Here is a 26,362-nt window from a genome sequence, read left to right on the forward strand (position 1 = left end):
CCCAACCCTGGCAGATATACATACAATTGGGTGGCCAAATATCCTATTTTTACAAGTCTCTTTATTATGTAATTTTTCTTAATTAATATTTTTTATGCTCCAAACATTGAAAATGGTTTAAGGTTTTGGTAATGACTTATGAAGAACTGCGTCCTCTGTGCATGTCATGGGGCCGCGGTGGCCAAGTGGTTCAGGTGTCCTGACACTTCATCTCAGTAGACCGGACTCCACCCCTGGGTTGCGAGTTCGAAACCTATGTGGGGCAGTTGCCTGATACTGATCGTAGACCGATGGTTTTTCTGCGGGTACTCCGGCTTTCCTCCACCTCCAAACCTGGCACGTCCTTACGTGTAAATGCCCCTGTATTTTTTTTGTGTTAAATTAAGATATCAGAATTAAATTGTAATTTACAGCGAGTTGGTTTAGATAAAAGGACAGATGAAAAACTATGAAAAATTCACTATACATTTAGCACAAGTATTAAGTCGGGCAAACCGAGAAATTTTCATTTTCTTTGAACATGCAACGCATTCTGACCTAGCGGAGTTACTTCCCTTTAATAAATCACACCATCACATAGTGAGGCAATAAGCTTGACAGGCACAGTTCAAAACGGCCCCAAGAATGATTACATCATTTACTGACCCCTTGATAGCCCAATTGACTGATAACTATAGGATCCCTTTGTATTTTATAGATATATATACTTATAAAATTATATAAAAATTGCACTATTGAAATTTTAGTTAACTTGGAGATTTTTTATTTTTTTCACTAAAATTTTCAGATTACTCTTGAAAAAATCTTTCCCAATTCACCAATTTTCTTCTCAAAATGAGACAAAAAGGCCACGTCTCAAACCAGTGAGAAAAAGCCGAAGTACAGTAGTGATATATAGTGGTAGTCATGCCTCAGTGCACAAATACTGTACAAAAGCACACGTATGTCAGTCTCCAAACTAGTGGAGTCTCTAATCCCTCTATGTATGTCCCTGGTTACATTGTACAATGTAATTATACACGGTATCAAACAGTTTTGTTCTTCGATCATAAGACGGTGACTTCAAGGCGAATATTCTTGAATCCTGGAATTTTAACTGATAGTTAGATATAATAAATTGCCCAAATACCTTTACTCTAAGAGTCCTAGAGGTACACGACTTAATTATAAGCTGAGTTGGTGCATGATCTACCACTGTAAAAATTGTTAATAAATTTATCCAGCAATAGTGTCTAGCAATGATACTTATGTTATGATTAAAATTTGCTCCTTTGAATTGCTAACAATTGCCTTAGCCTTGAATACTTTGAGTCAACTTGTTGAACATCATACTAGAGTTATATATGTTAAACTCACTATAAATGACGAAGCACACAATATGAAAATATACAAAATATTTATTAAAATCTCACAAATTTTATATTATAATATATCGCAGTATATATCCGAATCCATGAATATGTTGGTTTCATGAACCGAAAAAACATAATATTATATATACTCGGGATATTGTATATAGTGGTGTTGGTTACCATGGAGACAGATTTGGAAGCAGTTCCCCAGGATCCCATACAAACATTAACTGTTATGATTTTTTTTCAGAAAAAATAATTTTCAAACTCACTATAAATCATTTCAATCTAATAATTTGAAATGTCAAATAACCACATATATTCTTGTAGGGCTTAACAAATTCATTTATAGAAAGTTGTTTTTTTAAGAATTTTTAAAAAATTATACTAATACATGTAACTGATAATATTTCTAAATTAATAAATCACAGTAAAAATGAAATACTTGGATCAGAAAAAATAATAATTGGACTTTTTTTAACCGAATTTGGTAGCACATATTTTTTATGTGTGAATAATTGAAACATAAATCATTCATAATATTAGATTTTTTTTTCCATAAACACATAATGTAGCCCAATAATTGTTCATATCTCTGAATTTCTCGGCCGAATGTGTCTTCAGATACATATGTTAAATATGTAATTATAATCATTAAAAGCTAGAGTGCATTAATAAACATTTCATGAAGAATGTCGCACGATTCCAGTTTCTCGCTAACTGCACTCAGTTCGGCAATACTGGGCATACTCTGTAAAGTACATATATATGTAGCACTCAAATCTGGGTCTTTTTCTCTCATTCTTAGAAACCCAAAACAATATATTGCAACCTCTCGTAATTTCACATCTTCCATGCATACTGTACATATTTTACTTATTATGTCTACATGTTTCTTTATATACAATTTATATATAATTTCATACAACTCTCTCGATCCATACACACATCTGTTTCACCTACATATAACATACTGAGCTCACAGAATCTTACATGTAAAATGTATGTGATGGTACCACAATGAATTTTTATCTGCAATTTCTACTGGTGGCAGACACTTATTTTACTCTTCCATGCACTAGAATAATTACTTATTCCATGGGACTTAAAATATTTAAAGTACTATGATTGTTTGTGATGTATTTTGATGGAAAATCATTTCTCAAAATAGTTTTTTACTAACACTAGACTATGAAATTTCGCTAGAATCAATTTAAGGCTATATGTTACCGTACAGATTTTCTCAGTATTAGAGTTACCTCCCTTAAGATAAAATTATGGTAATGTTGTCATTATTTGAATATTTAATTAAGTTTGACTACTGGAAATAATTTTGTGGAAAATTAATAAATATTTAAAACAATTAACTGATGAAATCAAGAAAAAAAAATGAAAAAAAAAAAATAAATAAAATATCTTCACTACACATCCTTGAGGTAGAACTCTTTTTGTGAAATTCCGTACAGTAACATATATCCTTAAGTATAACTGAGCAGAGAAGAAATTCTTCTATTTCATAAGAAAAAGTTTGTCATATTTATAGAAGGAAATGCCATAAAAATAGCTTTTGTTAATCGTTGTAGTTTATCACAGTAAAGGGATTCTTCGCCTGCAGTTGTGTGTTACAAATCCCTCCCAGTTCATCAAGTGTGGCTGGTCTGTTGGGATTACAGGATTTCCTGACGTTCAATCGTGTTGTTCTGTCAACAAACAAATACAAATATGATTATTTAAAGGGACATTCCTTTGTTTGAATGAAGTTTTAGGTCCTCAAAATTAAACTTACTGGAAAATATGAATTTTTTCCAAGTACCATAGTAAAAGTTATAGTCTTAACGTACACCAGTTTTACTCTCAACATAAACCAAAGTTCTTCAAGTATCAAGTCCTGAAAATTCTTAATTTGACCTGAAGTATAACTTATAACCACAAAGACATGGTATATGTATATGATACACTTTTTTTCTGTACATTTCGGTGTTTATTTCATTACTTATAGGCATAAACAATCATATAATCATTGTTTTAACATAGATTTCATCAATAGAATCTGTGCATATTTCTGATGTCATACAAAGGAATGCCGTTTTAATGACAATATATCATATTACCCAGATACCCAATAACATCAATTCAAATTAAAACTGGTCAACTGAAAGTTTATTTATTAAATCATCGAATTTTAGAAGTGTACACCTGATTCCACATATTGTATTACTGCTCATTATTGAATCACGCTTACTGTTTACCATGTCCTCATTTACACCTCAAAAATGTTGCTTATTATCACATCTTGACTTATATTTTATTTTAATGTTGCTTATTATCACATCTTGACTTATACTTTATTGATATGCTGCTTATTATCACATTTTGACTTAATTTTATTCTAATGTTGCTCATCATCACATCTTGACTTATACTAGTGCTTTATTGATATGCTGCTTATTATCACACCTTGTTTAATATCATGTTTTTTTTTTCTTAAACATTACTTTCCCAGTACAAACTGTATCCACCTCAGCTTATATTTAACTTGTTTTTTATTAGTTTTTTGGGGAAATCTATTTTTAGATTCCTTTACAACTGCCAAGGGCTATGATTAAAAAGTCCAGAAGGACGCCATATCTAAACTGAATAGGACCTAGTAGTGGCCTTATTGCAGGAAAATGTAACGACATTTTACGTAAATTTATACTAATAGGGCTTTAAATTACCAGACCTATTGCAGGATAAATACAACTATTTACTGCGTCTTAACTCTTTGTTTGACCTGATATAGGCCTGTAAGTAAAGTAGTTACCATAGAGACGTCACTAACGGCTATTTGGCTGTATCACATAGGGGTCGCCACCTAACACACTGTTCCGGGCCGAGTCCTGCGGTTCGTGAAGCCGTGGTGTATTATCATACTGTCTGCCGTACATGGATGAATATTCTGTAAAACAAACAGTGATGAGTTCAGTACATGGTATTGATGACTATGTGTAACTTAATTAAATACATTTCATGGCTTGGTAAATGTACAAATACACCTCAGTTATTTAGGAAAACTATAGTAACAGAAAAGGCTGGAATTTGATTGATTTGAGTCACCAGATCTCTGAACTAAATACCGTAATACATCGTAAGATGTTGGAAATATCATCAGGAAGTCTTAAATACCTTATCAAAATGTTGTCCTAAATATCCTAAAATGTTGTCCTAATTTCTTAACCAAATGTTGTCCTAAATATCTTAATGTTGTCCTTGATGTCTAAGAAAATGTCCTAAATATCTTAATGAAAAATGTTCTATGAATCTTTTAACACAATGATATCCTTAATATATCAATAGAATATGCCATAATAATTTCAATGAAATTTTAATGCTATCCTGAATATCTTAAATTATGTATGAAACGTCTTAATACTGCCCTAAACAATCTTAAAAAATGTCATAGATATATTAATGAATCAATCAATACACATAAAGTCCTTAATATCTTAACAGGCTTGTGTTTAATATACCATAACAGGCTGGCTTCCTGAACATCCCGACACATCACAGTCCTGCATTCTAACATGACATTGTCCTAAATATTATACATAAGCTAAATCTTACCTCCTTTGACACTGCCGAGTGCTGATTTGCGTTCCTCCTCCTCAACTTGCTCCTCGAACTTCGTCAGGAGATAGAGTTTCCTCATCGGACCCAGGAGCAGCATGATGTAGGCATTGATAAGTAGACCAATAGCTATGGCCGCATCTCGCATCTTGTACTCGCCGAGGACGGCCAGCACGCAGAACACCACCCAAACCGGGATCCCTAGTAGTACAATTCCTAATAACCAGCGTGCCTCATGGTGGTTTTTGGGATTCGGCCAGGCACACATGCCGTATAGAACACACAGGATTACCAGGAACATTATATACACTAGAGACAAAACGAGGCCTTCATCGTAGAAATCGTCGGGTGTACAACGAGGCCACAGCATGTTGTTATAGAGTACCGTGGTAACGGCCGGTGGCTCCAAAATCAGCCATTCTGTATTAATGATTACTTGTACGAGAATAAATAACAGGGCGCAGAAAAACAGTCCCAGAGGCCGGCCCAGTTTTCTCATATTTAACCTCATACAACTCTTCTTTGCTTCTTGACCGCCACGAATCCACAATCTTCACAAACAAAGCACTGTAGCATATGGAGTAGCAGAATCCGAGACAGAATCGACGCAGGCCGCAAACTTCCCGTGTGGCATGTACGATGAAGGCAAACACCGAGAGCGAACAACAGAATGTTCCCAAATGATAGCATGAATCCAAGAATGGAGGTTCCACCTCGTACTGGGTACATCACAAGTAAATATACAAACATACACAGCGAGGCAAACATTCCGATGGCTGCCAATGTTGCGACTATGATGCCCCAAATATCTGCGAATCTGTCGGCAAGCTGTGGAACATCTTCAACCTGGATCACCTCTCCGGTTTGGGCATCAACATAGCTTCCGTCGTCAAGGCGATAGAAGGTGAGTCCGGCCACTCCCTGGCGTTTGTAGCTGGACCGGGAACCATCACTGTTCAGGCAGGGACAGTTACTTCCTACTGGACACATGGACAATGGAATTGTTCGGGATTCAATAAAGCTGAAACCTTGGTAGAGTCCCCTGTTCAAGGACAGACCATTACGATAGGTTCCGATCTGGAAATTACAAAAAAAATATATAAATCATAAACAATAGATGTTAGCATTGTTAAATTAGTTTAAAGAAACACAGCAACTTCATACTCTTTTCTTATGAACTGTTAAAACATCTGATTGTTAAGATCTATGTGTGCAAAAACATGTCCATTTACAATGAGTACATGTACATTTAAAACATAATTGGATTTTTGTCTTTAAAATTCATTATGGAGATTTTAACACAGTTATCTCCCTTTAAATATATAGGTAAATTTTCTATAGTGTTGAAGATGATTTTAAATGGTTATTTTAGCACAGAAAACTAATTCCTCAAAGGAATGCTGGAATCTATAGAGGAATACAGAGTCATTCCTACCTCAGCATAGGCATATTCTCCAGATGTCAGGTCTCGTCTGAAGTTGAGGATGTTGTAGCCGACATCACCATAACCATCTTCTGTGTATCTGAAGTTGAATGACTTTGAGCCGAGGTCATCGGGAAGAACGGTGTACTGGGCCTCTGCAATATTGTTGTAGATCAGATCCCGTGAATTTTGCTGGAGAGACAGACAGGCTGACAAGCTCAGACTTGTTCTCTTGCATTCCTCAATGGAGTTTAGTCCGTTCGCAACCATGAACACGGAGATGATTGTGTGGAGGGTGTAGGGATCGTTCGGGATCATGGCGTCTGTGATCTGTTCATCACCTGAACAGATGCTGGAATAAACTTTCTGAACGACGCTGTTAAGGATGCGACATTGATGAAGGGTCTGGTACAGATCTTCGAACCAGTCGCGTGGCATGTTCATGCGATTTGAGTAATCGAAGCTGCGAAGGAAGTTTTTGAATCCCTCTACGACTTCCGATCGGATCTGGATAGTGATAGCTCCAGCAGCAGCATCTTCGTATCCGCTGACGATGTATTCACTGTTCGCCCAGGTGTCGCTACCTAGCCATATGAACCTGTGCGTTAGGCCACGCTCTGTAGTGGCTTGCAGTAACAAACGTGCATGAACGTCGGAAACAAACAGCACAACCACCCTGGCGCCCACACGCTGGTTCAGGCTATCGATTATTGCTTTGGCATCGTCCAGTGTTGCGTCCAGGGGCATGGATATGGTCTGCGAGGCACAGATGCGAGGAGAACTATTTTCTGTGTTGCTTATAAGTGTTTTAATGGCGGCGTTACCATAGGCATCGTCTGTGTACACAGCTGAAACATAGTCCCATCCAAACGTTTGGAGGACCTTGGCAATGACAATGGCCTGGACGTTATCTGGAGGCACAGTACGTAGGAAGTACTCGTGGAAATCTTTGTTGCTAAGCGCCACAGACGTGGCACTCTGACTGAGCGTAGTGTATTTAAGGGGTGACAGAATTCCACTGACTCTAATTGCATTTTCACTTCCTTTTGCGATGTAGGCCACCAGGTTTGAAGGAGGGATAACTTGACCAGTGTTTTCCGTACAAATACCCTCACCACTCAGGAGGCTGTAGATATCCTGTCCGATACGATTCGATGAGGAACAGGTATCAAAAGCTATCCCTCCGAGTTTTAAGGTGGCAGGGAGATTTGTATCGCTGTTGACCAGGTTAAGAGCGTAGAAGAAAGCCATCATATTCTGAAAGTCACCCACCGTATCTATTTGACCACAAGCATAGGGGTTGTAAGGGATCACGATCGTGGATATCCGACACATAGGCTATGTACAGGCCCCAGTCTGTGTCGTTCTTCATGTACCGTGATGGCTGGTATTCTGGGAACTCGCAGGTACAAGATCCAGGTCGGTCACAGGTCGAGTGCCAATTGACGTCATAACGGGCATCAATCTTCAGATAGTGTGTGTCGTTATAGGCACCAACCTGGAAAATCAAATCGCAACAATGTAATTTGTACTAAGGGGGACATAGATTCTATGGTTTTGTGGAATTGTCTATTATTGAAGTTAATGAGGATGTTATATAAAAACTACTTTCTTTTTTTTTTAAATAAAAAAAAAACAAGAAATGTAAAAAAAAAATTTACTGAATGAATTTTTTTTCTCTAATATATATGATAGTTGCGAGGGAATTAAATGGAAAACTCATGTCTACAGAATTGAGGAAGATTTTACATTTGGATCCGACAACTAAAATTGAATCGGGGATAATTGAACAATATCATTTGGGTTCAATCAAAAGAAGCCTTGATATAATATATAAATGCTTTAGAATAAATAGAGAGAGTGGATAATCAGAGTAGAATCAGGATGTTGGACTTTTGATACTTACATCTTCGAGGTAATATTGTGTGTTGTCTTCTGCACTGGGCAGGGGCTCCCAAATATGGTAACCACGGCTACTGTCTCCACCCTCTTCATAGTAGAATGGCTGATTTGTGGCATCAACAAAACTTGTGGCTTGAATACCGGTCATAATTCTCTGCCGTCGCTCGCCGCTGGTTCGGAAGAGATTACAGACACCAATGGTATTACTGGGGCAGATCTCACGAAGTGCCTTGTCTACGCCAAATACGGCAGAAAATACCGCATTAATCACGTACAAGGCGTAGGGGTCCTGGATGTACTTTTCAGCGCGGGGAATTCCCAGAAGATGGGTCGGACATGGTTCTGAGTACTTTGTGCTTCTACTGTCAAAGTTACACTGGAACAATTCCTGGTAATATTCATCAAACCAGGGATTGAAGAAGTAGTTTTCAGGTGTTTTGTACTCAAGATATTTGTCAAGTTCTGGTACATCTGCAGTTTCTATGTCGAAGGTGACGGCCCGGCGACTGTTCATCAGTTTACGGGCATTGTTCCATTGCTCATGGTTAAATCCAAGCTTGTCTGTGCCAATGAACGTGAAATTATTTCTTACATCATCTCTGTTTTCAATTGACTGTAGAAGTGTCTCCGGATCCTCGACAAACATTATCACGACTGTGGCATCCCGGTAGCTGAAAAGCTTGTTAAGAGTGGTCTGAGCTTCAACGATGGAAATCGATCCACTGACACCAGTTGTGATGTTCTGTGATATACAGATTCTATTAAGTCTTGCAAGACGGGCAAACTCCTCCAATCCATGCAAACCAATGCTATCATATGAAGTAATTACTTGGACATTGTTGAGGTCGAATCGCTTCAGGTAGGATATAATGGCCCTAGCTTGTTTGTCGTCCGCCGGAACCGTACGTAAGAAGTAGCGATATTTGTAAGGATCCATTAACTCCAGAGAGGTGGCAGCATAGCTGATCTGTGGAATTCCGAGCGGATTCACAATGTCTGCAACACGAATAGTTGACTCGCTGTCAAACGGCCCAACGTACACGTCAATGTTGTCCGGGTTTATGGTAATATCCTGACTCTGTGATTTCGTCGTCAGTTTCAGCGTCCCGGAGTGGATGTTCGCGATCATGTTCCCAGCACGCGTTGGATTTTGACAGACATCTAGAGCCACGCCCCCAAATGTGACCTCTGGCCACACGTTACGGAATATGCCAGAACGGTTGTTGGCATATTCAAGAGCAAAGTGGAAGGCCTCGAGAAGCTGGAACCCGTGTTCGTCATTGATTTCCCCACAACTATAAGGTGTTTGTCCTTTCTTGTGGATGTCAAACAAGCCTGAAATAGAGAATATTTCAGATTACATCAATAATTCATACACAAGACAAATAAGGGAGATAACTCACCCATTTTTCATGACTTGGGCTCTCGATCATTAATAACGGACACCTACCTACGAACATGATGTTTCCACTGTAGAATGTGAATTTCTCCGAGCCGTCACCAAGTATGTAACACTGAGCACAGTCTCCGATACATGTGGCTGGGGTACCCGTATATTTACTGGCGAGGTCGTTTCGGTCTTGGAGAGACAACCCGGCACCATTACCAAACGTTCCTTCCTGGAAAATCAAAATAAATATCACAATTCTGCCGAATATATCAGACATCCCATTTAAAATGACTAAATCCAAAAATACATTAAATTTCAAAAGTTTGACCGGTAATTAAGAATTTTTTATCTTTAAAAAAAAACTTCAGGGGCCAATAAAGACATCTTTATATCTTTGGTTTTAAGGGGAGAGTCGTAAGGATGGACAGTGAAATGTGTAGCCAATAACACAGGTTTCTGATGCATAAAAGAGGTAAATAATATTTAATACATTTCTCTATATATGTATTAATTCTTATATACCTCTCTGATGTGTCAGTACCCTATGTATGCCATTACGGAACTGAAAGACAATGGGTTTACTGATCTATATTTACCATTGTATGGCACTGCCACTATATAACCCTACCAATTCAGTTGCGAGTTCACTAGCTTATGAATTGCCAACTGAAATTTGAATTTGAAAATTTCAAAAAAAAATCGCACGACAAATAAAAATTCGCAGATGGTAAATATAAGCATTCAACGGCTTTCAGTTGGCATTAATGGTCAATATGAATGCCAACTGGACAGAGGCAAATTCAACATGAAATTTGCCTCTGTCCAGTTGGCATTCATATTGACTATGAATGCCAACTGAAAGCCGTTCAATGCTTTTACTAAGTATCATACACTTACAATGATGGATTAATGCAGTGATGTCATATTTGGTTTCTGATTCTGTTGAAAGATTTAAAATCTACCATTCTTTTTGACAAATTTTCTTACTAAATGTATTCAGATTTTTTGTTTTCTATATATAAAAAAAAAATATATATTCTAGTTTTGACGTTTATATTGTAAAGTATGACTATGTATTTGTTTTTCTGCTGAACTGTTGATAATTTCTGTCGAAATTGATCAGAAACTTGTCCCAAGATATATAAGCATTTACTAATTAATATTTCCAAGCTCAGGTCACACTTAATACCCAAATGTTATTCTAAATTTAAGAGTGTCATCGATATCCTTCAGAAAAATAATAAGTTGCATCTTGGTTTTTTTTCTTAAAGATATTTTAATCAGAAAACATTCAATCTGATAAGTTTGTGCAGTTTTTTTGTGTTTTTTATTGTTTTTGACTCACCTTAACTTGAAAATAATCCGACAGAATTTTTCATGAACTTGTGAAAATTAATACCTTAAAAATACAATGTAATGATCTTACCAACAAACTTGTTCCTGCCTCGATCCTGTCAATCGTCACACCCATGTTACTCTCTCGCTTTACGAAGTGGAAAATGTCACCGAGAATGTCTGTGAAGTTGAGGGCGTCCATGTGTAACATCACGCTGGTAAACGTGTTGGTATCAGTCAGGAAACTACAAGGGGAAAAAAACGTCAGAAATTACACACAACGTCATGTTTAAGGGACGAAATTGTGGCTATCGTATTATATAAACATTTACTATATACAGCTTCTTGTATATCATTTTCTTACCCAGATATCAATATTTTATTTTATTTTTCTCAATTTCTCTGTTTTACTTTTTTGCTTGCACTTAGGACTGACTAAGGAAAGAGAACCTTGAGCAAATGAAGAGAATCGCAAAGCAGATCATATTTTTGAATCATGAAAAATATAAATATTTAAAAATTTTGAGAAATAGATTTAACATCTGCATCGTATGATTTCAAAATATGATTAAAAAAAATCTGGACTCGGGATAAATAACTTGGCATACGGGCCAGATACACCATATATATATATAATTAATATAAAGTTAACCTCTGACTAAAAATCGGGGTGGTGGGCTAGGAAAGGCATGATAACCACAGGCACATTTGTCTGTATTGATAATATATTGTTTTGTGTAGTTTATTACACAGTTACCAATAGATTGAATGGGCTTATTTCTAAGCATGGGTTTATTCCTTGCTATGAATGTCAATAGGTCAATTAATTTTACACAAATCAAAAATAAAACTGCATGGCTTCCTGCATTTACACACTGAGTCAGTTCATTTGAACTTTTAAATCTACACAAATATAGTTGGTCTGTTTGCATAGTTATAACACACTTGCCTTTCACCTAGGCAAGGGGTTTGATTCCCCGATCGGACATGAAAGGTTATGGGGCCACCTGCCCAACCAGGTGGGTTTTCCTCGCATACTTCGGTTTACTCCTACATTAAGACCTCTCGCACGCTTCAATCTAGGCCAACAAGCGTGATTGATATATAGAGGATATCTAACAGTGTCTTCAGTAATACCAAATATATTTCACGAGTGGGGCTAATATTTTGATATTTTTCACGAGTGCGCAGCACGAGTGAAAAATATCAAAATATTAGCTGCACGAGTGAAATATATTTGGTATTACTGAAGACACTGTTAGATATTCTGTTTATTACATTTTTTATCAACGAAAACCCTACCCTGTATGCTAACTAGGACTACAGCGATAATTTGTTAACAAAAACAGTAGTTTCCCCTGTCCAGGTGCTGATATATATGTCAGGCTTTCTGATTGGTCAATTATTTTGGTATTTTCTAATCTTTAATTTGATTGGTCAAATCAGCAAAAGTGATATTTTTCACTAGTGAAAAATATGATATTCTTCACTAGTGAAAAATATCACTTTTATAGAATGAATAATTTTTGATATTTCACTGGTAAAAATGTAATAAAAGTTGATATTACTTGTTTCACCATTAATTAGTATATGATATATTTACCGTGAGCAGACACCACTGTAGGAAGATCCACATTTTTCCATCAATGTACGGTGGACACCCTCCGCCATCGCGTATACAGCATGAATTGTGGGAAGGGTTGCATAATCTTCAATGAAATCATCTGTCAAAGAAATAAATATGTATTACATCCAATTCAAGCATATATTTTGTACACAGTGCTCAAATTTTTGCATGTAATTATCAAATTCTAATAATAGTCGAATGATGAATTGACATATCAACAATATATTAATGAATAAATTTCAATATAAATGCAATTTAATTATTGTTAATGTTTTAATGGCAGCAGAACTACTGAAGGAAGACCCACATTTCTCGTTTAATGTATGGGGAACACCCTCCACCATCGTATGTATATGGTATGAAGATGAGATTAAAATGTCCAACACCACATTTTATAAGAAAGACAACTCTAAGTTGTCTCTGTGTTTTGGAGAATTCTGGATGACATTAAAGAGAAGGAACCAAGTAAGGAATGAATAGATTGGTACTTACTGGTGACAATAGATTGGTACTTACTGGTGACAATAGATTGGTACTTACTGGTGACAATAGATTGGTACGTACTGGTGACAATAGATTGATACTTACTGGTGACAATAGATTGGTACTTACTGGTGACGATAGATTGGTACTTACTGGTGACAATAGATTGATACTTACTGGTGACAATAGATTGGTACGTACTGGTGACAATAGATTGATACTTACTGGTGACAATAGATTGGTACTTACTGGTGACGATACATTGGTACTTACTGGTGACAATAGATTGATACTTACTGGTGACAATAGATTGGTACGTACTGGTGACAATAGATTGATACTTACTGGTGACAACAGATTGGTACTTACTGGTGACAATAGATTGGTACTTACTGGTGACAATAGATTGGTACTTACTGGTGACAATAGATTGGTACTTACTGGTGACAATAGATTGGTACTTACTGGTGACAATAGATTGGTACGTACTTACTGGTGACAATAGATTGGTACTTACTGGTGACAATAGATTGGTACTTACTGGTGACAATAGATTGGTACTTACTGGTGACGATAGACGATGTCCCACAGTTCTGACCGTACATCCAGTTACCATCCAAGTTACAGAGGAAGTATTTTTGATAAAATTCGCTGAACCATGGATTATCTGTGTAGGTGATTGGGTATTTCTGTGAGAGATAGTTGCGGAATTCTGGCAGAGGAGGGAATTTGAACCCGAAGGTCAAAGAGTTGGTAGCGTAGAACAGGGAAGTTGTGGTGATGAAGGGATTCTCCCAGGGACGATTGGCCATGAACACAATGTTCCCAGCCTGAGGATTGTTATTTTTAGCGATGAGAAGATCTTCCACAAATCGGTCCGGATCACTGAATACCGCAACAACGCGACTTGATGATTCTGTTATGTATTGAATCAGAGTATCCATGGGGCCATCCGTTACGAATTCATAAGACGCTCCAATACAAATGCCATTGTCACGTGCGTATTCCCTAAACTTGTCCACAGCATCACGGCTGCCCTCTTCTGGCGCATTCAAAGTGATAATATATTCAAATCCCATTTCCTTAGCAACCTGTGCCATGGCAAGGGTGGTAACTCCGTCAGAAGGTATTGTACGGAAGAATTTATCAAAGCGTGACTTATTGTCCAGAACTGGTGTGGTGGCGCCGGGCGTGACAACTGGGACACCAAAGTGACCGAGTGATTCAGCTATATTAACGGTGGTAGCACTATCGTAAGACAACCATCCTAGCAGCCTGTCAATAGGATACTTCGGCATTCCATTTTCCCTTGGCATTAAACCATAGTAAACAGACGAGGCGATCACATGACCTCTAATTGTATTCATACACCCATCAAAAAGTAGTCCTCCAAGTTTTACATTGTTCAACTTAACACTTGTAAATCCGCTGTTAACTTGCTGGAGAGCAAACGCAAAAGCCTCAGTGTTGAGAAAACCATTCTTTGAGCGAATACTTCCGCACAAAAAGTCTGTCATTCCCGGATAATGGACGTCAAAGATTCCGGGAATGATGAGATCACCATCTATGTACATGTACTCTTGTGTTCCGAACATATACAGGCACTGTGTACAAACAGTCTTACAGTAGGGCATCACGGAATTCAGTAGGACGCCACCGGCAAGGCTAATCTGGCTGGTCTGGATCACGAAACTGTTTGTCTTAGCGTTGTATGTCCCAACCTGCACAAGAATGATACAGATGTCTCAATCACAAAACATAATGGAGTTATCTCCCCTTCACATCTACTACATATATATCATGCTGAGTTTTATGAATTCTTTGTAATTCAAAGGTTCAAAAGTTCCATTCCCAATTTTATTGAGTGATCCAAATTAGTACATACACTTAACAAGTTTATTTATGTTTAAAATTGCCTAAAAAATCAGAAAAAAATGATTGTAAAACAGCATTAAATCAGATGCCCTTAATGAACGAGACAATTTAACTAAGTTACTTAGATAAATAAAGAGTGTTTCTGTAAAAGACAATGAATTATACATTAACCGACACAAGCAATATACATATAACCTGTTTGCACAATGTGATGAGGCAGTTGCCTCCATATACACAACTTTGGTTTAGTTTTCAAAATTGACAAAATAGTAAAGCAATCTAAATTTAAGTATTGCACAGTGGTTTGAATGTTGTCATAGTCGATATGGCAGCAAGATGTATGCCGGGCAAATGCAGCTTGCATGTGATTGAACTGTTGCTTAAATGAAAAGTGACAATTTTGTGGCAAAGATCTTCAATTCACTTGTTTAATATACTACAATATTATAGCCTGATTTCTATTGCTAACAAATACCAAAAAACAGTAATAACGAATTGTAAAAGTTTTACTTACAGGAGAAAAGCCGGACCTGTAGTTAGAGAACTCTAGGGGGAAGTTAGCTTGACCGTCCTCAAACTGAATGGTCAAGCCGTCCACTGTGAAGGACATCTGTTTGATCATTTCCACCAGCTTCTCGCCCTTGTCGGCGGCTGTCATGTAGTTTCCAGCATACACCACTGTAGCCTATCCCGCAGTAATACTGAAGTGTGTAGTGGAGACCGTACGCAATGGCATACACTCCGTAGATTGTGGCGTAACTGTTGACGTTCAGTTTGAAGTTTTTGCCGCTGGTCACATCAGATACTGAACAAACTGTTGTATAGTCTCTCATATCGTTTGCATCTAGGGAACACTCATGCATGTTCTCGAACCACTCCCCGAACCATGGATTTGTGGTATAGCTGTCTGTACGAAGACGGCTCAAATAACCTTGGAATGCAGACATGTCGGGTCGTTGGACATCGAGACTGATCAGACCCTCAGCTGCTGCCTCTGCCCCTTGGAAGACATTTTCAGATCTAACAACTGGTGCCATGAAGACAAAGTTGCCGGTCTTGTTCTGCTTTTGGACCTCCTGTAAAAGCTCCAGAAGATCTTCAGAAGGGGAGACAACCAGAACAGGATTTACAGAAGATTGGCCTTCTAACATCATTAAAATGTCTTCAACGTCACCGTCCGTTCCAAACTCGTATGCAGAAACAACACATATCCCATGTTCCGCTGCGATCATTCGGAACTCCTCTATAGCATTCTTAGCTTCCATGGTCTTGGCACGGACTGTCTGCACGTATTGCCAGCCGAGACGTTTCAGGAGCAGGACAAAGGCCTTCATATATAGTCGGTTACTATAGGACATGTACAAGTAATAGTCGTTGTCATGTAGCTCAGCACTCATAGCATTGTACCCCAACAAAGGACGTTTGATAATATTCATCAGTTTTGCCAGTGGCATTGTCAGGTCGGTGCCGTCTGCTCCCATGTAAGCCTCTACAGAGCGAGGGTCCAGCGTGTTTCCATTTGTGTCCGTTATCATACGTGTTTCTGTTTGAACTTGTGTCACGAAATGGCTCCCGAGAATCTTGTCCATACAGTCGTCAAATCCCAACGCACCTAGACTTACACCTTGCAGCAAAGCCTGTGCTGGCTGGTTGTTGATGTTGGAGAGAGCGTACACCATTCCTTCCAGAAACTGGACTCCAGATTGAATGTCGTTATTAAAGTTGCCACAGGATAATGCATTCTTTCCTTCCTCGTGAACAGAAAAAATTCCGTTGATGACGATATCTCCAGGAATGTACAAGTAGTCGGCATCAACCAGAAGTCCAAGACAGGGGCCACACCCAGAGCCTGGGCAGAGAGAGGCAGGCAGGCTGGCCAATGCATTGTCGCGTGCCTCGTCATACATCCGCATTCGACTTGTCACAATCTCTAGACGTCCATTCAAATATGATCCCAACTGCAATGAAAATGTAATGAAAAAATAATGTCAAAATCTTGTCTGTAGCACTCAGTCAAGCATAACAGAAATATAACATAAACAAAACAATTGGCAGAAAACCATCATCGGGTGTTCAGCCCTGTGACAGGCCATATGTTTTCTCTAAATCTGGTTTCCATCCAAAATAAGAACTTTCAGGGGCAGGCTACAATCCACGTCAAAGATTGAGATAATACCCTTCTATAAAGACCATCTAAGGGAGATAACTCTACTCTTAATCAATACATACTAGACACATTCTGAATTATTTTTTTAAATGTAACATATTCTATTTACTTCCGTTGAACCCTAACTGTGGACGATGAAAGTATAACACTATTGCGAGCAGTATCAATAGTACTTTATCTAATACAAATAAACCATGGCTTCAGGACTTTAGGCATTTCATGTAACTGCCTTGTTGTAGTACTAGTGTGTGCATGTGACAAGCGATCTCATAATGAACATTTCATATATACATGGTTTCTTACTGATAAGAGGAGGTATGTATGATATGATTAATTAATCTCACTGCACGACTGGAAAATAAGGATCCAAATTGTCCATAACACATCTGTCATGATGAAAAGGTGTTTCCATACTTTTTACCAAAAGTTTTCTATTTTACAAATCCAAACTATCTTTTACTAGCATCTACTCTCAGCTTACATTTGAGGTGGCACATCTGTATTTTTCACACTTTATCGGAGCGCCCTGGTGAAAAGGTTCAATTTTACTCTAACTTGTACGATATCTTACCTTTCTGAACTTAAAGATGGCACCCCCTGGATAATCATTGAAGTTATAGATGTCGTATGTAGGCTTGATGATGTCACCATTTGCATCAAAAGCCAGCTGGGCTGGGGCGTTGTATGGCTCGAGTCCAACGGAGGCTAAACTTTCCACACGCTCCTTCTTAGTGTAGGTGAAGTTGACAGATCTCAAATAATTGTCGTAGAAATCCTCCTGAGAAAGGCTCGCCAGCTGTGGACATAGTCCAGCACTTCCTCCACAGAGGGCAGCATGAGCAGTTTTGAGAGCATGTGCATATGCGTAAACTGCGTGGACGGCTGGCTCCACAAACTGGTCCTGTACGAAAGAATTACGCCGGTCCGACTCCGTTAAAGGGGTGCATTGTGGGAGGGAACTGAAAGCAGGGTTGGTGTTGCCAGGTAACTGACAATTGTTTTCATTCATGTACCAGTCTTGGAACCAGGGATTCTCCGATGATGGGTTACTGACATCAATTCTCACCCAATGATCCTCAAATTCGATGATTTTTCTCGAACCAGACAACACAGCGATTACACCCCTTGGGTATTTCTTTCCTCCAAAATTTGTAGACAGTGGTAAGCTATCGGTATAAATCCACTGCAGTTTTCCGGCATTTGCGTGTGACTCTCCCTGCTCCAGTAAACTGAGTCCAACTGATGATCCTCCAAGATAGATCACGCCGACGGTTTCTGTCGCTAGAACTCTATCCAAAATGGCTGCCATTGCTGCGGGTGTTGTATCAGACGGATCAGCAGGTACAGCTAGAGTGAGACAGATTCCAGCCTCGGCCAGGCGCGGGCGAATTTCTTCCAGAGAACCTCGGCCATAAGTATTCTCAGTGTAAACAACCACAACATATTTCCAGTTCAACTCTCCCATCACTTTAATGACAGCCTGGAAAGAGGAAGTGAACTTACGATAAAACCATTTCACAGTTGTCAAATTGTTCAATCCCAAAAATATTTTTTTCAATTTTTTTTCTCTCGCTTTTTGGCAAAATTATTGAATACAGCATTTCATGTTCCGACAATAAGATTTCTGAACATAGATGACAATTAAGTTATTTCTAACAATGACATCTGAGTTTAATTAGGAACAATTTGGTAATTCCTAATACTTTGTACACGGTCAACTTAATTACCTTTGTCGGGATTGTGAAAAAATAACTATCTGAGTATTTGAGTTATCCGAGTATTGGAGTAATCCGAGTATTGGAGTTATCAGATTTTCAGGGTTTGGAATGTTATCTTTATCTAAAGAAATACTTTAATTTTATTTGTTTTTTTAACGTTATCTGAATTTGAGTTAATGAAGTTTGCCTTTTGATTACAAATTAATAAAAACTTATCAATCAAAATTGTGGCAAACTGATGAAGAAAAGAAATATGATATGCCTCTGACAATTATTGCATGGCAGGAGCATACTGTACAGTATGCCCTGATGAAATACTTTTTCCCACAGAATCAACTCCATATTCATGTCAGGAATTAAACTCACGTCCATCAGGGGTCCATCAGGGGAAACTGTCCGCATGAAGGCAGGATACATGTTTCCATTGGTCAGTTCCTGAGCTGTCGACATGTAGGATACCAGAGGGATGTCAAACTGACTGGTGAAGGCGTTGACCTCTTTGGTGTCACTACTGGAACTAGCCCCAGTCAAACCTGAAATCATCAATATACACTTGATAGCCTGTCATGTCTGACACTTGTACTGGTTTAGTGTACGAGGAATCATACAGTTATAATTAATCTTTAATTCTGGTTTCCTTGGAAAATGAACATTGTTTGAATTATATTCCATAAATACAATTAGATTATTTCAAATTTTATTGTCAAGGCCAAAGTCAATGTTTAAATATGAACATCAATCCACAATTAAACTATTTTTTCAAGGCCAAAGTCAATGTTTAAATATGAACATCAATCCACAATTAAACTATTTGTTCTAATAAATGCTTTATCTCCTTATCCTACAGTACTCCGGCCATCTAAATACTGACACAAATTTGGTCACATGACTTTATTGCTTTAAAGAGGCTTAATACCCCCAGACGGACCGGTAAACGGCACATCTCCGATCACTAAATAAACTTCAGTACACGTTTCTATGTGACAAAATTAGAGGCTTTCCGACTTTATTTCTTGAAAACAATTACAGAATATGTATTTAAAAGACGTTTTAAACTCAACCTGAGAGGGAAATGTATGGAATATAACGGCAAATCTTCTTTGTAAATCGCCGCTGCCTTTGAAGTTATCACTGTGCGGCACTGTGCACGTGCTTGTTTCTTTGATGTGTCAATCAAATTAGACTTATTGCGGGTTGCGATTAAATAAATAATACTTAAAAATGAGGTTTTAATATCACTTTTCAGCGTTTTATAAGGAAAATAAAATGAAAAACTCAACAATTCCAACAATCTGTCATGTGTAAAAAATCTTTTTCTATTAGCAAATTTTTCTGATCTCTCTGCGGGCAAGCCTCTTTAATAATTCAAAAGAATATTTCCCAAAGTGTCAAATCTTACCTCAAACTTAACAGATCCAATCAGTCATAGTTCTATGCAGAATTTTGTTGTTATCCCCACACCAATGGAGGTGGAAATTAAAGGATTTGGAACTTAGTGCTTCCCCGGGTTACAAAAGGGATGGTATGTCAGGAAAAAAACACCACTAAGTGAGTAATTGGTCAGAAAAGGGCACTTTGTAAATATATAATTAACATGACTAATTTTGAGCACTCAGTCTCACTCACCCAGGAAGAGATTTTTTGTTTATTTTTCTACAGATACAGAAACACATTTACTTTTATTATCAGGTACTGGAAGCATTGAAACATCACTGAAGGCAACACAGCATCTTTCACATAGCACAATAAAGGGCTTAGCAGTAAGGGGAAAATTGTCACAGTGCCATGGTTATCAGGCTTGGGGGAAACACTAGAACTCTCACTGTTCTCTTAATTTAAACTGAAATATTTTAATCCATTACCTAATAAGTTTCAGGTGCTGGTCATAAAAAAATCAGAACTGGACTTATGTCAAATTTTCATGATAAAAAATATTGGTCTTATTGAGTTGATGTACATGTAGTAGAGCAATATGTGTCAGCCAAGATGTCTTTCAGATCAATTGTTGAAATTAAAGATCAATTTCCAAACATGGAAATTGCAGGAGACAGCTAGATCAAGGGGCATAACTGTGCATATTCAATAGATGTATATTCCTTTGAATTTGAAAAATGGAAAAATATAAGTATTTGAAATGTTTTTGGGGTGGTTTTTTTTAAGAAAGCTAGGTGTCTGTTTCCAATATGCCATCCCCTTCATAGAAATTCTTATCTGTCCAATCATCAAAGTCAGATTACTGGAACCAATATATACATTCTGTATATAGCATACCTACAATGTTTCCTGTCAAGATTACAGACAAGGTTTAACATGACAGACTTACCCAGCATCAGGCGGTTAGAACTCTTGGTACAGTCGCGCGACTCGGACAGGAATTGTGGGTACAGATCCTGGGCGTAGCTGACAGCGGTGGACCCCATGTCACAGTAATTTTTTACCATCATGCCTGTAAACAAGTTGAGTTATAATTCAAATTAAATTGTTTAACACTGCTTTAGTTCATCACTGTATAGAATTAATTTATAGCTGGGACTAACGAGCGTTAAACAAATAGAATATATTAACGTATAAATGAATGTCAATCATAATGTAAATCTATTGTCTTCTAAATTGTTGTCCATTAACTGGGCCAAGTCACAGTTTCATAAGACTCAATGAAAGCCGAGGCTCTTTCTGAGGGCTTGTTGGAGCAGTTCATTGGTCCTGACCATTCCCAATGGAAGTTATTTAAAATTTAAGCCAAATTTCCCAATTTCCAGTTCACCCCTGAAAAAATCTATCCTGATTCATTAATTTTTTTTTCCCAAAATGCAAAAAGGTTCCGCTCCCAAACCAGTGAGGAGAGGTACCGGTCCTGATAGTATTAATTAATGGACTAAAAAAAACATATTAGTGACCCATAGGGTTAGAGTTAATGGCCCATCGACAGGTCATTTAGGGCCAAACAACATATTATTTATTTATTTTATTTGAGTCTAAAAAAAGAAAATTAATAAATAAAAAATATTTTTTTTAAAGTTTGTATATACAATTTTATTACATTTTTACCAGTGAAATATCAAAAATTATTCATTCTATAAAAGTGATATTTTTCACAAGTGAAGAATATCATATTTTTCACTAGTGAAAAATATCACTTTTGCTGATTTGACCAATCAAATTAATGATTAGAAAATACCAAAATAATTGACCAATCAGAAAGCCCGACATATATGTCAGCACCTTGACAGGGGAAACTACTTTTTTTGTTTACAAATTATCGCTGTAGTCCTAGTTAGCAGGTTTTAGTTGATAAAAAATGTAATAAACAGAATATCTAACAGTGTCTTCAGTAAAACCAAATATATTTCACTCGTGTGGCTAATATTTTGATATTTTTCACTCGTGCTGCGCACTCGTGAAAAATATCAAAATATTAGCCCCACTCGTGAAATATATTTGGTATTACTGAAGACACTGTTAGATATCCTCTATATATTTAGATCACTATCATAACCCGTCTGGACTAACGTGTTGTCGACCAACATTATAACTAAGATGGTCGATGTCACTGCTGTGGTGAACTACCAACAGTCCAATAACAAGGAAAAAACAACAGTGATGATGGCTGCATTTCTCAGAATTTGTTTATCCATTACGTTTAACGGTCACCTGAGTTGTTATTTATATTTACAGATAGTCCATATTCTGTTTTTAAGGATTTTATCATTCACTCAGATGTACATTTATGTGTAGTACAGAGATGAAATGTGAAAAATAAAATGCACTTAATTTGAATGAATTGGTGAAATTTACAACCTAAAATTTACCCCAATATGGTACGAGATCAACTTGACTTACCCAGCTCCACGCCAGGGATGTAACTGTTGTTAAGATATTCTCCGTTTAATTCTTCATTTTTCTTGTTGAGACGATCCAGCGCCCAACGTATGGCTTCATAAGACTGCATTTCTGTAAAATAAAATACCCCTCCATTATATTATATAGCTATCAATTTATGTTGGAGAGTATGAAATATTTAATTTATAAACCTATTGTACATGACTTAATTAAATCATGAAACACATCCGTACAAAGAGTTGTACTGACCCAGAGGTGATATACTTCCCGCAGCCATATCCACTATCCCTGACATAGTTCATGCTAACGAGACCCCCGATGAAGGCTTCGGCATTTGGCTGGATTGTCGCACTCTGACCACTTCCTGAACATGTTTCGGTGCGTATCGGTGTCGGCTGCTGACCCGCTGCCAGTGTCAACACACCAAATATGGTGGCGATGTAGAGAATCGCCATGTCACACAGACACCGTATATTGATCTGAAAAAAGTACATGACATGATTATGATTGGGTAGTGGAATTTACAGCTGACAGGGAGACAGATTTTCATAAAAGACAAAGTAATGCAAACTACACATATTACATTATTATAATATTAGTATCCATCAGGTTTGTCTAATTTGTTTGTTTATGGGGTTTATTGCCCTGTGAACAACCAGGGTCTTTTTGCGGCGAGGTCTCCTTGTAGTAGTTGGTGACTACATCACAGAAAACATGCGAGGGGATCGAACCATTCAACTTGGATCTTCACCCCAGGTTACGCTCACTAATAGCCAACTGATCTATTGTGGTCTTACTGTTGGTCAGTGGGGTCAAAGGTCAATAGATGGGGTAGTCGTTATGATTGATGGTGTGTATGCCTATATTTAGTGATGAGGTGCTGGAGACTAGCTTTGACATAGGGGGAGGGGATCAGTAATGTAGGGTTAGGTTTCTGAAGAAGGGGGTGGGGATAGCAGTTCAGGGATGGCATCCTGCTCAAGTTTAAAAAGTGATGGAAGGGTGTGTGATATTTGGCAGTGATACTGGGGTGGGGACAGTGATATGGGGGTGGGGACAGTGATGTGGGGGTGGGGACAGTGATATGGGGGTGGAAACAGTGATGTGGGGTCGGGGACAGTGATGTGGGGGTGGGGATATTGATGTTGGGATGGGGATAGTGATGTGGGGGTGGGGTTAGTGATGCGGGGGCGGGGACAGTAATGTGGGTTTGGGGACAGTGATGTGGGGGTGGGGACAGTGATGTGGGGGTGGGGTTAGTGATGCGGGGGTGGGGACAGTAATATGGCGGTGGGGATAGTAATTTGGCGGTGGGGACAGTAATATGGGGTGGTGTTAGTGATGTGGGGGTGAGGTTAGTGATGTGGGGGTGGGGACAGTGATGTGGGGGTGGGGACAGTAATATGGGGTGGTGTTAGTGATGTGGGGGTGGGGACAGTAATATGGGGTGGTGTTAGTGATGTGGGGGTGGGGACAGTGATGTGGGGGTGGGGACAGTGATGTGGGGGTGGGGACAGTGATGTGGGGGTGGGGACAGTGATGTGGGGGTGGGGACAGTGATGTGGGGGTGGGGACAGTGATGTGGGGGTGGGGACAGTGATGTGGGGGTGGGGACAGTGATGTGGGGGTGGAGACAGTGATGTGGGGGTGGGGTTAATGATGTGGGGGTGAGGTAAGTGATGGGGGTAAGGAGTAGGGGTTGCATATAAATAAAGGGCATACTGAGCTATGAATGAATATTGGGGCAGGGCTATGACATGTGGTTATAATGTTAGTGATGTGAGGGTAGGGGTTAGGGGATCGAATCGTGAATTGGGGTAGGGCTATTATGACATATAGGGTTAGGGTTGGTGATGTGGGGTGCCAGTGGGGGTTAGGGGATAGTGAATTGGGGTACTAGGGTTGGTGATGTTGGGTGCCAGTGGGGGTTAGGGGATAGTGAATTGGGGTACTAGGGTTGGTGATGTGGGGTGCCAGTGGGGGTTAGGGGATAGTGAATTGGGGTACTAGGGTTGGTGATGTGGGGTGCCAGTGGGGGTTAGGGGATAGTGAATTGGGGTACTAGGGTTGGTGATGTGGGGTGCCAGTGGGGGTTAGGGGATAGTGAATTGGGGTACTAGGGTTGGTGATGTGGGGGTGCCAGTGGGGGTTTGGGGAGGGGGGCAGGGGATACTGAACAAGGGAGGGGCTTTGATATGGTTTGCTGATATCTTAACCGGCTTGGGTCAGTGATAAAGGGTAAGGGATACTTGCAGCCCAACACAATGTAAACAAATATTGATATTTCAGATATTACATACCGTTACATCAGACACTGACTGGACCATATAAAGGAAATATATTGGAAGGTATTCGAGACATCTAGAATTTATTTCGGATGAAATAGTATTTTTAAGTAGCTGGAGTATATGGATTTGGGCTGGGTCAATTGCACATATTTTTGTAATGTAGAGAATATGTATTTATACATATGCATGTATAGTACAGAAAGAGTGTTCTGTGACAATATCGTATAATAAATCTTCTTTAGCAAAACAGAATGTAAATAAAGATGGGGTGGAGGCGCTGATACATCAGGGATTATTAAATATCGGTGATGGTGTCTATCAGTAGATAAGTCTGGTTTTATTTTCCAGAAATCTTTCAACATTCATATGTGTAAATTACGGTATACGTTAGTTTTAAAATTACAAGTTAATGAGGTTTTGGAAACGTACACAACGAATAAAACACGCAACTAAAAGTGTTGTATACACATGTATATTCATGAAAATGTTGACTTGGATAAACAGATGCAACCTGATGACCATTTCTGCTTAATTACGTCAAATGTCGATCTAAAACAAACCTGTAAAATCCACATGCCCTCCTGTTACATGTCTGATAAATGCATGTCTTTAATTAATAAAATTAGAAATCGTTAAAAACATTATTGAAGTGTGTAACTAATAAAGTGAGCACGATGCAGAATTCAGTGACATCCATAGAAATTGAACATTTATGGTAGCAGACAACTGGTGTCTATATTTTCTAATTAAAAACTCAATTAACATACCTGTGATATATCGCACCTGCACTGTATAAACAATCGAAAGGGGCCACACAGACCCTAAAAGTCCAGTTCCAAAAGGGTACCGGCTTTCCTAAGACCCTTCCCTACCTTACGTTGGGTGTAGTGCTTGAATGTGTCTGCTAAAAATAAACTTGTTTCACATTGAAAACAAGACACACAAAACTGGTTGGACGAGTTCCCCAGTGGCTATTTTTAACCGCGGTGGGCGGAGTTCTTATGCTAACTAGTTATCGATTCACGACAGGCGAGCCAAGCAATCGGAACATTTCGCTTTCGTCTGCCCTCGTTTGGTAGAAACTAACGAGAGGTTCCGAGTGGCAAGCTACGGAGCCGTGTCGGTGCAAGGATAGTTAGCTTCAAATAAAAATAATGTATGAATATCTTATTATGTTACTGCTTCATACGTTTTGAAAAGTATAATTTGTTGTAAAGACGCGTATGATTTTAATATGTGCTCCATTTAGATATGACGTTTACAATATTACGCCATTGTTTTATAACTTTTCTTTGATAAGTGGAAAATATAAGCTTACTGTTGACTACGGAAAAACGCGGGGTGATTAATATACAA

At 38.4% G+C, this 26,362-nt stretch overlaps 1 protein-coding gene across 1 annotated transcript; it reads right to left on the reverse strand.

The window, feature by feature from the left end:
• Positions 1-1,379: 1,379 nt before the first annotated feature.
• On the reverse strand, positions 1,380-25,905 carry LOC117333478. The gene is given in 20 exon segments (XM_033892783.1): positions 1,380-3,052; positions 4,156-4,290; positions 4,956-5,454; positions 5,456-5,611; positions 5,613-6,035; positions 6,394-7,689; positions 7,691-7,879; positions 8,288-9,618; positions 9,734-9,902; positions 11,100-11,253; positions 12,612-12,732; positions 13,684-14,839; positions 15,508-15,660; positions 15,662-16,951; positions 17,732-18,640; positions 19,245-19,411; positions 21,202-21,324; positions 22,719-22,829; positions 22,968-23,197; positions 25,774-25,905. Coding segments are annotated over 18 exon segments (8,415 nt in total). The 5' UTR covers positions 23,014-23,197; positions 25,774-25,905; the 3' UTR covers positions 1,380-3,052; positions 4,156-4,168.
• Between the last annotated feature and the right edge of the window lie 457 nt (positions 25,906-26,362).

Source organism: Pecten maximus, chromosome 8, assembly GCF_902652985.1.
Source record: "Pecten maximus chromosome 8, xPecMax1.1, whole genome shotgun sequence".
Lineage (NCBI taxonomy): Eukaryota > Metazoa > Mollusca > Bivalvia > Pectinida > Pectinidae > Pecten > Pecten maximus.